A 15,321-nucleotide genomic window follows, 5' to 3' on the forward strand; every position below is an offset into this window, starting at 1 on the left:
TTGGCACTTCACCAAGCTCTGTCCAGCTTATGGGACTTTGCTTTTTATCCCTCCTTGGCAAAAATACATCCCGTGCAGAGGCTTTTGTAGGCTCCTATTTTGTGTCATTGCAGCAAATCAGTCTCATCTCCTGGGTAGTGGGGGTTAAATTTTTCACCCAAAACACAGACTACTTAGGGCTGAATACCAAGTTGGCAGCTGTGGCTGGGCCAGGAGCAGCAGCTCTGTGTGTAGTTACTCCCACCCCTATAAATACTCAATGTGTGCTTTGACCTTTGTGCTCTCTCCCTGCTACAACTTCAACTGAGAATTTGGTGGTTGGAGGGTGTTCAAAGGCTTTGGCAACAGTTGGGTGTAGGCCAGGAGGAAGAGCAGATTTGTCTGTGTAAAGTCTGTGATTTATAACCCTCTGATGAAGTTGTGATTGTTGGTGCAGTTCCCTCTGAAGCTGTTGGTCACATAGCACCGAGGTGCTGTGAGGGAAGGAAGGAGAAAGTCCTGGCAGGGGTGAGAGGCTGCATCTTCCCAGCATGGTGGACTGGAGGAATGGAGGTCTCTCTGCAGACATTCTATTAAATCCAGGGATGCTTGTCCTGTCCCCCATCTCTGTTACCTTCTGGAAGACACAAAAATCAGTAATGTGGCTGTACAGGTGTGACTCTCCTGCTGAAACATGGGAAGTCCAGCCTCACCATCCTTCTGGGCTTGAGGAGATCCTCAGGTGTTGAGCCATCAGCTGCAGCCCAAGAGTGGTCCAGTTGGGGTGTGCTGAGTGCTGGTCTCTGCAGGGCTGGGTGGCACGAGCTGTGCCAAGCTGTGGAGACCCTGGGGGGCATCCCCTAGGCTGGGGAAACACAAGAAGCTTCCCTCAAAAAGCTGTTGAGACCCCATGGGCTCCTTCCCCTGTTCCTATGTCTGTTCAGAGTCCCTGGGCACACACACATGGAGGGTCCAGGTTTGTCTCTCCCGAGGGGCCGGGAGTGACCCTGGTCTTGGGGCAGTACAAAGATAAGGGCCAATCAGGGGAATAGGGTCAGGCTGCACCCCCAGGCCTCAGGAGGTCCCCTGGGCTGCACCCCCAGGTCTGTGTTGTCTGTGTGTTACCAGCACGTAAAGCTGTAGTGGAGCAGCTCACACCTCTAACCCTGCGCTGTCACTAATACAGGCTTACGAGAGGCTCCTGAGCGGGCATTGTGCTGCCTCTGTTGAGGAGTAATCCTCTTTGCTCGTGTATGGTGCTTGCTAAATACAACTTAGTATTGCTGTCATTTCCCATCCCAGACCTGCCAGCTGGATTTTGAGTGTCCTTCCCCTTCCCAGCAGGTACACCCAGGCATGGACCTGGTGTGAGGTGATGGGGGCCAGAGCACTGCACCGACCCCAGGAATTGTTGCAGTTTCATGGAGAGCTGTTGAGTTACTTAATACTGGGTGTGAAGCACATAAGCTCTTAGTGCTGTGAAGTTTGTGTGAGTAGCATTTACATGTTGAATGTGCTTTGCAAATGTTGAATAATTCATATCTACTATAAAAATAAAAACAAGCGTGGGAGTGAGCGAGTTTACCTGAGACCAGTCTGACACCTCACGTGAATTAAAGTGAGACTTTGATTCATTCACTGGATTCCTGAAAGCAGCACTGTGATATTGATCTTCATCCTCAAAGATCTTTCAGACATTAATTAATTTTAATGCTACTCTTTGGAGGAAAATAGGGTGTTTCAGTTCTGTAAGGGGGGGGGGGGGAAATTCCAAGATATTGTTTTTTGGTAGGACTGGAACATTTAGTGCCTTTATATGGAGATGTGGGGCTGTAAGGCTTCTGTGAACTAAACTGCAAATTTTACTGGTGTTTGTTGTTGTAAAATATTTCAGTTTGAATCCTTAAATCTGTTGTTGTTGTATAGTAATAGTAATATAATAACATATAGTAATTATATAGTAATATAATAACATATGGATCAATAATAACATGGGGATTGTCAATGAGGTAAAAATACAGAACTGGGAAGGATGAAGAGAAAAGAACAGAGCCTGAAGCCTGTGACTGGGTTTGGAAGTTGTTTCCTGCTATGGAAACAGCTAGAAAGGTGAAAGAGAAGAGTGTAACTTAAGGTCATTTCTACATTTTAGTCTGAGACAGATTTCAGTAGTAATTCTGTAGTATAAAAGGCTGATCAGCATTTAGTCTGTCTTTATCCCAGCTGAATGCTTTCCAGTGTATTGATGGGCCTGTGGTGGAGGGTGTCATTGGTGAGATGGTGTGTGGAGCTGCTGGTGTTCCCTGTGTGCACATAGCTCACGACATGCAGCAGCCACGGGGAGGAACAGAGAGCAAATGGGTGACTTAGTTACACTGATTTTTGTGAGGTAACTGCGTGCTTGGTTTGTTCCCCTGCTCCCCAGAGGCACGTGGCTGTGGCTTCCCCTTTCTCCCCAAGCACCTGGGCTCGGAGCAGGGCTGCTCTCCAGCAGGAACGTGCAGTCCCTGGGCCCTGCAGCCAATACGAGAGTCATTATGCAACACCACTTATTTCCTATGGCATCAGATTATGCAATTTCTGAGCAGAAGAATGCAAAGCCCTGGAAGAACACAGTAGCATTTTAGCAGATCCAAAAATACCTTCTGCAGGGTAGAGGCAGCATTTCTGTGTGTAGTGCTGAAAATACGCCGTTACGTAAGGTGCTTATTTCCCAGCCGACGCTTGGCAGGGCTGCCAGGTGGAGCAGGACATGCTCGCCCTGCCACTGGAGAGGTCTTCCTGCACTGGATGGGCTCTTTGTGTCTCTTCCTCACTAAGATGAATTTTTACTGTTTTTTTTTAAATTCCTTTTGAAAAAAATAAAAGAAGTGGATGCTTGATTTCTCTTTCCAAATCAAGCACTGCTTCACCACCCCCCACAAATTTGTGACCTTATGCTGAAGGAGGTTCTAATGAAACATTTGTCGCATGGTGCTGGAGGTAGAAATTCATTCCTATGCTGAGAGCCAGGGCAGATGCACACATTGCATGTGGGGATAAAGAGTCACCAGTTCTTTTAAGGTGAAGTCTGCCTTGGAAATCTATTAAAAATCTTTGTAGGAGACAGGAGCATGGTAGGAAGGGAGATCTGGTTGATACAATCTGTTGGGATTTTGGCAGGAACACTTACCAGAGGCTCTTAAAGAGGCTAAACAGTTATTAAATAACTGAGACACCAGGCTGGCAGACAGATTACTGGTTAAATGATATGGAATGAGAGTAGGGATAAAAGCATGGTAATGTTGAAACATTTTTCTCTGCTTTGGAGATGGCACTACTCATAGTCTTGCCACCTTTTCTTCCCTTATCCAGATATTTTAGGAGTATTCTGTTTAGACTGTGAGACTTCACAAGGAAGGTGTTGAGGGTAATGACTATGGAGGCCACCTGCAGGGAGTTCTGGAAGGCTCCACTGAACTTGGGTGATAAAATACCTTTTCAATTTAATGTTGATTAAACACAATTCAGTCTTAACATCCAGTCAGAATTAGGCTCTGACATAGCTTTTTCTGCACAATAATGAGATCTTAGGTTGTAAGAGACCCATGGAAGTTAGCTCAGCATCCTGAAGAGCCAAAATGATCATTGTGCCTTTGTGCACAATGTGGCATTCTGTCCTTTTTGGGAATACTGGCTGTGGTCTGACTTCCTCAACTACCCAGAGAAGCTACTCCATCCCTGGAAATGTTCAGGGTCAGGCTGGGTGGGTCTTGGAACAACCTAGGTTAGTGGAAGGTGTCCTTGCCCATGAATTTTAAGGTTTTAATAGCTTTTTCCAACCCAAACTGTTCTGTGATTCTGCGTTCCAGGAGGGATGGAAAAGAGGTGATCAAAGACTCAGAGCAAGTTTCATATGGAGAGTGAGAAGGTCAAGTGAGAATTGTGAGACTTGAGAAAAAATGTTGGAGTGAAGGATGGGACAATTTTTAAAATCACAGCTGGAATTAACGAGGTAATATGTTCAGGTGCCACTGAAGCAGTGAACAACTGCCTGTTCCAAGAAAAAAGGAATTAAAGGCATGCAAAGTGAAGAGCAACTGGTTTTACCTTCTGCAACACAGAGTTAAGCTACAATACTCCCTGCCACAGCCCAGTGTTGGCTGAAGCGTTGTGGTTAAAAAATTCCCTGACCCATTTGCACAGGCCCAGTATTTTGTGTGCTGAGGCACAGACACAGCACAGTGAGCTGTGAGCAGGGCAGCTGGTGGCACTGCTGGGGGGAGCTCTGCCTGCCTGCACACCCTTCCCTTAGCTTTGCAGCAGGAAAGGGGATGGATGAACCTCCTGAGCTTCTGTGGCTTCATCCCATTGCTGCAGCCTAGGTGCCACTTCTTTCTCCTCAGCCAGGCTTGCTTGGGATGCAAGGTGCCAAGCAAACCTGCAGCTGGCTCTGCACAGCGCCACAATTCAGCCATTATGGGTGTTTCTTGGCTGGTACATGGTGCTATTTTTGTCATTGTCAAAAAGGGTTCAGGCCACTGAGCTAGACAGGGTTCTCTTTCTCACTGGTACAGCCACAGACAAAAGGATATCACAACTAAAATCACTTTTTTCAAAAATGATGTGTCCCTGCTTTCGGATAGATGGAATATATTGAATAAAAGATAAATTAAATCATCATGAAGTCAGGCCTTTGTTGTGATAACACAGACTACACACAACATAGTTACATGTCCGTGGTCTCATGTGCTTAATGTCCATGGCTATGTTAATATTCTATTAATGTTTTTAAATGTTTTATGATGATTATGGTAGTTGTGAGCCCTAAGCAGTTGCTACCACATCACTCAGGTGAGGATTATGGTAGCTGCAGAAGAAAGTCATCTTTTGTTGAGTTGGCATCCAAATATTTATTGGAGAGAGGAAGTAAAAGTATGTGTTCAAGTCAGGATTCTGCAGGAGGTACAGAAGTACTGTAGTGTTTATCTGACAATCTGAAAGGAGCAGTGTAAAGCACAATGAAGCCAGTGTGACAAGACTTCGCTTTCCCAGGTAAATGTGCTGTTTGTTGTAGAGAAGTGTTTATATGTAGAAATATAAACAGAGCTAATGCAGTGACAGAAAATCTCAGCTGGGTCAGATGAAGAATTTTCACTTGTTTTATCAGCAATTGATGATGTTTTGGCTATGTAATTGCATTATTTAAAGATAAAGCTGAGTTGTGGCTGGGCATTCATGTGGGTGTGAGATGGGAAGAAATGTTCTTCCTGGAAGGAGCAGTGTGTCTTGAGAAGGAGATTGATAGCTTAAAAACACTCAAGCTTTTGCCTTGGGCTACTCCATAGTTGGCTTAAAGGTTTGCCTATAGCCTGGGCTGCGTTATACCAAATTAATATGGGCAAGCTTCATAGTGTAATTTCTTTTTTTACAACCTAACAAAACAGATAATGTAATTTATGAAAATGTAATAACGTAACTTAAAAAAAAAAATCAACCCTCCTGAAAACAGAATTTGCCTTTTGGTGATGTATAACTCATTCTCTATTAATAAATCTGCTTTTACTTTTTGTTTTCAAAGCAACCATGCAAAACACAAGCCTATATTCTGAGTAATGTAAAAAGTGTGGCAGAAGAGGAGTATCTCATCCACTCATGTAACATTTTCTTCATCAGGAGACCAGGAAAAGAAAGTCTGTGAAATCCTGTGTAGTAAAACCACACGGTTCAAACCCAAAGGTCAGAAGTGACAACAAGAGCTCTGGGACTTGCCAATTCAGCAGCTCTCAGTCGTTCCCATGCTGGAGCTGTACGGCCATGGGAGAGGACTGTGCATCAATCTGTTGTAAAAATTCCCTGTAGAATCTGAGAGAGAGTCACAAGGGGCAGGAGAGCATGATGTCTGTGCTTTATAGACACACTTTTTGTGGTTTTGTTAGATTTTGAACATTTTTAAGGCTTTGTCACAAGCCACTAGTTGAGATGATACACCCATAAATTCCAGTCGTGTTATCAGTGAGAAAATGTGTAGTTACCTTGTTGTACCCACTGCAGCCAGGAGGAAATCACACTGAGTACCAGGAAAAAGCAAGGAGACTACAGGGCTTGGCTGTAAGTAGTGTTCTGGGCAGGAATCTCCTCTGTCCGTGGTAGTTCCATGTACCAGCTGGATAATTTCTGCCAGCAGCTCTGTTTCAGCCCCTAAACATGGATCAGACAATTGCTTTTATTCCTGTGGCATGTTGGAAGTGCAAGCAGAGATTATGCTTCACTGGCTAGGATAGAAATAGCATTCAAGGAAGCAAACTTAGTGTTCCTGGAGACCTGGGCTGTCACAAGACTGAGTGGTGGCCTCTGTGCTTACACCACCTTTCCAGCACACTGACTTTTTGTTTGGTTTGGTTTGTGTGCTGTGTCTGGAATGCTGTGTCTGATTTGCCACTCAATTTTTAGATAGGTCTTTAAAGTAGAAACTTTAAAGGAGAAACTTCAGTAATGGTTTACTGAAGGCATTGGCTTAAGTCAGCTGCAAACCTGACCATTGTATTAACACTCTTATGAATATTGAACTTGTGTAGGCAGCCATGTGCTTTGGTGCCTCTGGGGAGTGTGAGGACACTTCCTGGATGGCTGTTTTCAGGGACAGGCACAATATCAGGCAAGGTGAGAATGTGCCTTGGTAGCTGATTCACCCACTTGGTGATTCAGATAAACTCTCACTTTTCTCTAGTTTCAAACTGAATTTTGGGCTGTCTGACATGTTGAGGTGCAGCCTCACTCTTCCAAGAAGAGGAACATTTCATGCTCTTCTTGTCTGAGGGTGGTGGGATTTTGCCTGGAAAAAATACTTTGCATGGAAACTGAGTCATTTATGAGAAGTTGTGATCATACAAAATTACACCGAGCCTTGACTCTCCTTCCAGACAGAAGAGAAATTTGTTAGTGCAGAGTGCATGAACTCATCAAAACAGTTCAAATCCAAGGGTCTGCCTTCAAGTCTGTGTGTGCAGCAGCACTTTGTGAAATCTCAATCTCTTAAATATGCACAGTCCTCCCACACATGGAGCATCCAGCTTTTGACTGGGAGGCTGCTGCAGCAGGAGCATGGCCCGGATAGAAATAGCGCAGCCTCGGCCGTGCCTTTCCCTGGAAAAGCCAATGCACATGCAGATCACAGACATGGGATCCCAGGCTGGTTTGAGTTGGAAGGGACTTGAAAAATCATCCAGTTCCACTCCCTGCCATGGGCAGGAACACTTTCCACAATCCCAGGTTGCTCCAAGCCTTGTCCAGCCTGGCCTTGGACACTGCCTGTGCCACGGCCTCCCCACCCTCACAGGGAACAACTTCTTCCTAATATCTAAACTAAACCTGCTCTCCTTCAGCTGAAGGCCATTCCACCTTATTCTGTCACTACATGCCCTTATGAATACATCCTGAATGATATAATGAAACCTAAAACTTTCAAGAAAATGTTTTTCTTTGCCTTTTCTTTCATTGGGAAGAGGTGAGCATGAAAAACCTCAGCCTTTGGTACTATGACTGAAAGAATAGCAATGGCATGACAGTAGAACTTGGAAAATGCTGTTCTTTCCTTGTTTGAAGAGATGGTGAGATCTAAACCAGCATAATTTCATTGGATTAAATCACATTTTGCTAAGGCAAGAGGTTGCACGTTGCAGAATTTACTGCAATAGAAGAGAATTTAAAAAATTATTTCCCCCCAGCAAATCAGCACTCATGTGGTGTGGCAGAAACCACCTTCTCCCCCTCCCAGGGTTTCTACACCACTTTGCTTCAAGTTGGCTTGACAGGAAGTTGTTTTAAAAGAAGTGCTGTTGTTTCATGCTCTCCAAACAATGAGTTTGCTACACCTCTGAAAATCAAGCTGTTTATGTAAGGGCCTAGATAAGGCTCTATCATTTTCAAACTGCCATAAGTCCATAACTTTTATTTATATGCCTTCTCTCCCCATGAAGCACATAAAGGGGTGTGTAAAGTGGCAGGACACTGTACCTAAAGGCTTTTTTTATTTGAAACATCTCAGTGTTGGAGAAGGCAATTTGATCTGGGAAAACAGACCTCATATTCCTGAGTCTGGGGCTTTGTTCTTGGCTGAGCTGTGTAGTGAAAAGCTGTTCATTCCCTGTTAAACCTCCACAATCAAGCATTCCAGAGGCAGAAAACTGTAAAAATGTAAAAGCAAAACCTTACACTGTAGTAGTGTACTCTTGAGAGTCACATAACAGCAAAGTTATTTTATCCTCCAAGTCTGATTTAATCCTTAATGCACTTCCCAAGGCTTACATTTGAGGTATTTTTGGATACTGTTACCTCAGATTCTAGCCTTTACATTGGAGTTTCTTGCAGGATACCTGGCTAATATTTTATTTGCATTGCTTAATATTCTGTGTTACAGAAAGCACTTTTCTCTTTAGGAATAGTGGTTGCATTTTGCTCTTGTTTAAACAATCACTTGTCACTCCCTGACTTTAGGTGATGAGCAGGGGCTGTGCCCAGGAACACTGAGTTGGGCCTGGCCTGGTGTTTTTCTGAAATTCTGTCCAGGTCTGAAGCATCTTGTTATCAATAACAAAATCTGCAATAATAGAACAACTGCTGCTAGTAGTAACTGTACTCTGAGGTCACACTGCAGCTTCCCACACTGCTGAATTGGTCATTGTAGTGCTGATTACCAGTAGGTCAAGATAGCTTCCCATATGGGTCTGATTCAGCTCCTCTACTGGTTTGGGCTGTGCTGCAACCTTTGCCTCACTTGCTATTTTGCTTTCTTTTAAAGAAGAAAATTTATAACCTAAACAAAGCTTTTATGCAGCCCCATGTGATCAGGAAGGATACAGGAAGGTAATCCAGGTTCCTGGCTGTCCCTGTTTGCTGCTGGAGCGGGGCTGAAGCCCAGGGCTTTTCATCCTGTGGGCTGAAGGGCTTATCTCTCCTTTCTGCAGTGACCTCATCCTGAGGAGTTATGGCACTGAGCTGTTCCCTTGCCATTGGCTGTGCCCTACCTGGCCACCTCTTTCTCCCTTCCAATGGCTGTTTGCAGAGCCTGGAAATTTACACCCACTATAACTGATCTTACTTTTTAACAAAGTACTTTCTGTTAAGGCCATTTTTTTTACCCCACTCTCAGCTTCTTATGGAATTTAAAACTGGACTTTGTTCCATGTTGCAGGCTGAATTCACTTAATTACTTGTGGCCCAGTGTTAGAGCCTCTTGTTTGAGAAGGGACTATCGCAAAACTGCTTTTTGCAGTGGGCAGCTCTGGCAGCGTGACTCCCAGCCATCAACCTGGCTCTGTGGGAAGGTGGCACCACCATGGCGTGTGGAAAAAAGACCTCTCAGTGGAGCATGGAGCAAGAGATGAGGGCACTTCTTAAAAGGGATCCCAGCTCTTGTTTTATGTGCACCCTTCCAGAAGCTCATGCAGGGGAGAAGTGGAGAGCAGTGGTGGGAGATGAGCAAGGAAGGTGTGCTGTTCTGTGAAACTCTGAGTTTAATTGCTTATGAGGGTGGCATGGATGTGGATAGAGCATTGAACATATCTTGCCACAGTGGACATGGGTTAGGGTCCCAATCAAAGGTCCAGAATGGTAATAGCTTAGGTGGGGCTCTGAGGAAGCAGCCACAAGCCATCCCTTGGTGGAGTCAAGGTACCTGTATCACCAGGCTTTCTCTAACGCCTTGTCTCAAGGGTTTGCAGAGGGACCCTGAGCTTGTGGGCTGTGCCAGGCCCAGGAGCAGTGGTGGGACTCAAACCACAGCTGAGCTGGGGCCAGCTTCAGTCTGATAATGCCATGGGAACTCTGCAAAGAATCTTTCACGATTTTGACCTTTAGGCCCTTGTTTAAAATTGTGGTGTTTGTTTCCTGGGCAATTCCTGCAGTATGTTACTGAGAGTATTGCCTGAGTGGAGTTTCTGTTGGAACCATTTATTTGTTTCTTTCAGGGCAGTAATTATTTACCAAGTATCAGCGGCTGTCTGGAAAGTCTAGTTAATTATCAGCTCAACTCAGTGAAACTGCACGTCGTGAAAATACTTCAATAAAAAATTGAAAGTTGTTCTTTTTCCTCTTGTTTCAGGTACTGGGCCCACGTGTCACATGTGAGTTGTGTCCTACAAATGCTCTGAGCACCCCCTCGGGCCGTCTCCTTGATGCACACTCACGGCATCATGGCCAGCACTCAGGAGCGCCTGAGCCTGTCTTCCTCTCCCAACTCCATCGGCAAAGCGTTCTGTGAGGACAAAGACTTGGGGAGGTTCCCCGACGAGCACCCCGCTGCCGGGAGCCAGCCGTCCCCTGAGCTGCTGGAGGACGTGCGGGAGCGGGGCTCGCTGCCGGCCGAGCTGCTGGAGGGCGTGAGCAGCCCGGGCACGGCGGCCGTGCTGACCAGCATCAGCGAGGACGCCCGCGACCACTTCGAGAACAGCGTGCTGCAGCTGCGGGAGCAGGACGAGCCCGAGCCGGGGCTCCCGCAGGGCACCCGCAGCCCCGGGGACGGCGACACCAACGGTGCCGCCGACGATGTGAAGGTCCAGTTCAACCGGACGGGCAGCGGCAGCGGCGGCTTCCTCGAGGGGCTCTTCGGGTGCCTGCGGCCCGTGTGGAACATCATAGGCAAGGCCTACTCCACGGACTACAAACTGCAGCAGCAAGGTGAGAGGGAACCACCTGCACTGCTCTGGGGCGAGGTGAGGCAAGTAAGCCGGGGCTCTTCCCCAGCTCTCCACGTGGCTGGTTTTGTCTTGTACGGGCCTCTCACGGGTTTCCAGGGATAAATCCTGCGCTATGGAGCCAACAGCCGTCACGTGTGGCAAAGGCAGCTCGTGAGGGAGTCAAAACTGCCTGTTCAGCCCCATGGCTTGGACCATTGTGACAAGGCCTGAATCTGAGCCGAGCGTGGGGATCAGAAGGAATTGTATTGAAGTACTTGGTACAATCCCTGTGTAAATTTCTGGAGGTTTTTTATGCCAGATGGAAAACACTGACATAGGCACTTCCACTTCAGAACCTCCAGGTGAAAGCTGTCCCCAGTTGACCACCAAATAGCAGGAGTATTGCTTCTCTTTTAAAAAGACTTTTATGTCTTTTTATTCAGGAGTAATTTTCCTCTTTAAAACATCATTTAGTACTTGTCTTTCCAGAAATATGTTCTTCAATATTTATACCTTTTCCATTCGAATGTGTAAGCGTAAATGTGTAAGTGTATGTGAGTATAAATACATATAAAATCTGTAGCTTGGGAATAAGTGATGTCCCAGTTGACTGCATATATATCTATATATCTATCTCTATATATATTTTAGGGGATACTGAAAACCAAAGAGCAGAGTATGCTCTGCTGTTGGTGTCTGATTTCTCCCCTAGCACAGGGGGAGGGAGGTGGCAGATGGGAAAAGAACAAGCTGTCATTAGAATTAAGGAGCTGAAATGGTTGAGGCTTACGGAAAATGGGAACAGCCTGGCCACTGCAGTACCATGGGGCAAAGTCCCCTTTGAGCACCACTCAGTAGTAATCAAATGGCTTTTTGGCACTGACAAATTATAAGATATAAGGTCAGAAACCTATCTGAGTGGTTCAAATCTAAACCCCAGAGGGATGGGGAACAGCTCCTAATATGAGGGAACAGAGCTGTTAAATAACATGTTGGATGAATTTGCCTTGAAATCAACTTCCTAGTCAGTTGTTTCCAGTTTATAAGCAAGCAGGAAATGCATCTCTACATTCCAGGTGCCTCCTGAGCAGCAGCTCTCTGTGCAAGGGTTTGCTTGCTTTGAAATTCTCTGGCACAGTTGGTTCTGTTTTGTTTGCATGTTGTAAATTCAGTGTGTCACATGTGGTTCAGACTATAAATAAAAACAGTGGCAGAAAGTTCCCTGGGGAATTAAGGATGCTGGGGTGACTGCACAAAGGGTGAACAGTTTTGGAAGGACTGTCTGGGTGGGGGGTCTCCATTGGGAAGGAAAAGGAGGTTCTGAGCAGTTGGATGACATTCAGAGCAGGCATTGGGCAGTGTCTGTATGACAGTGCTTTGGGTTGGATGCTCAGTGTTTGTAAGTGAAGCTAAAAATTTCTGAGGAAAGGCCACAGGTGCAGAGTGGCAGTGGCCACTCCCAGTGTCCCACACCTGTCCCCACTGCTGTCTCTGAGCCGTCTCGTGCTGGTGTGTCCCTGTCACCTCGGAGAGGTGGCTTTGGGAGAGCTGCCTGTGAGACAGAGATCCCATTTCCCATAGAACTGGGCCAGCAGATGCACTGGAGGCCACAGTGCAATCTGTGCTCTGGTGACCCACAGGGGACACTCGCTTTTGTATGGAAGTCACCAAACTAAAAGATTGAAGCACTAACAAATGAAAAGGAGCAGCTGAGAGCAGTGCTGGGGCTGGAGGGTGCACACAGAGCTCGTTCCTGTGCACAGGGTGTCTTGCTGTTCTCTGTGTTGGGAGCACGTTCAGAGCCACACATCCAGGGGCACTCTGCTGTTTGCTGCTGGCATCAGGCCCTTCTAAAAGGGCAGATTTGAACTGGCTACAGATGTGGTAAGGCTGAGGATTAATTGGGATCAGCTATATGTAGAATGTGTGGTTGAGCTGCATTTTCAGTGTCTTCACTGTTAGAAAGGGGAATGAAAAGAAGATTTTTTTTAAATAAATGTTTTTTTCTTCTGGAGCTCAGTTGTCTTGTTTTGATGACATCTGTTACCCTGATGGCAGTACTACACTTCTGTTACCCAAGGATAAACCTTTTCAAACTGCTTCTGTGCTGAAACTTGAGGACTTTTTTGAGAATATTCATGTTCTCTTTTCCAGATGATCTCATTCTTGCTTTTTTGCCACCAGAAAATCATCTTTGTGTGCATTTCATCAGCTACATACAAGCCAGCAGTTCAGTAACTGATGTATGTGATTATTTTTATTTTTCTGTCTTTTAGCAAGAGCACAGAGGATGCATGGATTGTGTTTGTGTAAGTGCTGTGTGGCTGAGGAAATGTCTGGGGCTCTTTCAGCAGCAGGGAGAGGATTGTGGTGGCTTTTCATTTCCCTGGGAGCTGCTTTACAGCTTTGGGCTGCTGCCATGGATCTGTGCAGATAATTTTTTTTTCCTCTTCTTTATGAGACAACTACTTAAAGCCTCATCCAGGAGTAATCCTTTGTGTTGGGCTGAATCAACAACAGGGATAGGAGTCCAGTTTGGATCTGCAGCTGTGTGACCTTCCAGAACTTAAAGAGGGCTTATAAAAAAAAGGGGGAATGACTTTTTGAAAGTAGTGGAATGGAAGTGGAATGACTTGGGGAAGTAGTGATAAGGCAAAGGGGAATGGTTTTAAACAAATAGAAGAGAGATTAAGATTAGATTAGGAAGAAGTCCTTCCCTATGAGGGTGATGAGGCCCTGGGACAGCTTCCCAGAGAAGCTGTGTCTGCCCCTGGATCCCTGGAAGTGTCCAAGGCCAGACTGGATGGGGCTTGGAGCAATCCTGGGCTAGTGGAAGGTGTCCTGCCTGTGGTAGGGGTGGAAGGGAATGGACTTTAAGATCTCTTCCAAGCCAAACCATTTTATGTTGTCTACATGTGCTTCATGGTACCTTTTGGTGCTCCCTGGTGTCCCTGCCCACCTGCTTTGGCTGTCCTGCAGGCCCATTCTTTGGGACATGGTGGTGGTGTTGTGGTTGCAAGTAGTAAAAGACAAATAGATTTCATGTCCTTGAGCCCATATTGCCTGTGAAGCTTTGGCTTGTGACTTGGTGAAAGAGGGAAGAGATAAGAACAGCTTTTACATGATTCTGCATTATTTTCTTGTTGAATTACTGCTTGAGTGTCCTTCCTGACACCAAAATGGTCAACAAGAGGGGTGTGCCTGTTCTTCCCTGCAGGACACAGGCTGGGCAGAGAGTTGGTCAGCTGGGAGCTGCCACAGGCTCTGTGCTGGTTGACCAAGTAATGCCAGTCAGTGCTTGGTGAGGAGTCAGTCATTCTCGGGGGGAATGTTTGCTTTTCTATTGTTCAGTGCCAGCTGATTATCTGAGATTTAAGTACTTGGGGTTTGACCCATAAAATCCCTCCCTCCTATGTTTTTCCAGTTGTTTACCCTGATTTCTAAAGGCTGTTGGTGAGTGTTTCAGGGACACACACTCAGTTCTTTAATTTGCATCTACCAGTTATTTAATTGGGATTGTGGGGACTCCAACACTTTAAAGCAAGACTTGTTTGTGTTTCCTAGAGACTCATTAGACCTCCCAGCCATTTCCTTTGGATTAAGCAGCTGTCTCCAGGAGCTGCTTTCACCTTCCCTTTCACGAGTTATGTGTTTACCATCATTGTGAGGGTTTTTGTGTCTACCTGGAGAGCAAGGTGCCTGTCAGAGGGTGCTTGTGTCGAGGGGGTCTGTGTAAACCAGAGATGCTTCTTGTCACAGTGCCAGTGCTGGAGAGCAGCCAGTGCTGGGAAAAGCTTCCTCCAAATAGATTGGTTCAATGGCTTAGGCTGCTCCTGCATTTCTTCCCCATGGGAAATAGATTCTCATCATTCTACTCAAATGGTTCTTAATCACCTCAGAAACACAAGTTCTTGCACAATTCCTGCTGCTATTACACTTTAATTTATTTAGGGGAAGTATCCCACTGGTTTCTTAAGGCCCAGAAGAGTCTGACTACTGCTGGATGTTACCTGTGGTTTGGCTCTTTGTTCTTCTTGATATTCCCCAAGATGTGGGATATGTCACTGTCACTACACTGAAATTCTTTCCTGAATTGTGCCCCTGACAATCAGGATTCAGATGGGATATGGGAGAGCATCTGTGTTCTGAAATAAACACGAGATGACTTTGCAGAAAGAACCACATGAACTTTTGCTTACTTTGTTTACAGCCTCTCTCAGCCTTTGCCATTGCAGAGGGAATATTAGAGGAAGGTAATATTACCTGATAGGCAATATTAAGAGCAAACTAGGGTTCCAAGGTGGTACAGTTATCCATTAGTGCTCACAAACTGTAAATGCTTCATGGAAATGAATGTCAGTGTTGTATTCTGTACAGGAAAAACAGACTTCCCACAGGTAAGGATGGAAAGAGACTTTGGACAATGGGAAGAATACTCAGGAGAAATTCTTTTCTGTGAGGGTGCTGAGGCCCTGGCACAGGGTGCCCAGAGCAGCTGTGGCTGCCCCTGGATCCCTGAGAGTGTCCAAGGCCAGGCTGGACAGGGCCTGGAACAACCTGGGACAGTGGAACATCTCCCTGCCCATGACAGGTGGTGGGACTGGATGGGGTTTTAGATCCCTTCCCCCCCAGTCCATTCCATAATTCTATGAAAGAAACAGCTATTTCAGTACAACAGAATAGTTTT

General features: G+C 45.9%; 1 protein-coding gene across 13 annotated transcripts in view; it reads left to right on the forward strand.

Annotated features, from left to right (window-relative positions):
- MAP3K13 (mitogen-activated protein kinase kinase kinase 13) overlaps positions 1–15,321 on the forward strand; it is a 69,891-nt gene that overhangs the window by 37,056 nt on the left and 17,514 nt on the right. For 12 of the 13 annotated variants that reach the window (XM_053952142.1, XM_053952145.1, XM_053952148.1 and 9 more), the window contains one exon: positions 10,061–10,635. In XM_053952142.1, coding sequence (XP_053808117.1) covers positions 10,134–10,635 — 502 coding nt within the window. In that variant the 5' untranslated portion in view covers positions 10,061–10,133. Of the gene's footprint in view, positions 1–3,830; positions 3,974–10,060; positions 10,636–15,321 lie in introns of all 13 variants that reach the window. The other variant, XM_053952143.1, reaches the window with a different exon arrangement.

This window comes from Vidua chalybeata, chromosome 10 (assembly GCF_026979565.1).
Source record: "Vidua chalybeata isolate OUT-0048 chromosome 10, bVidCha1 merged haplotype, whole genome shotgun sequence".
In the NCBI taxonomy this organism is placed as follows: Eukaryota; Metazoa; Chordata; class Aves; order Passeriformes; family Viduidae; genus Vidua; species Vidua chalybeata.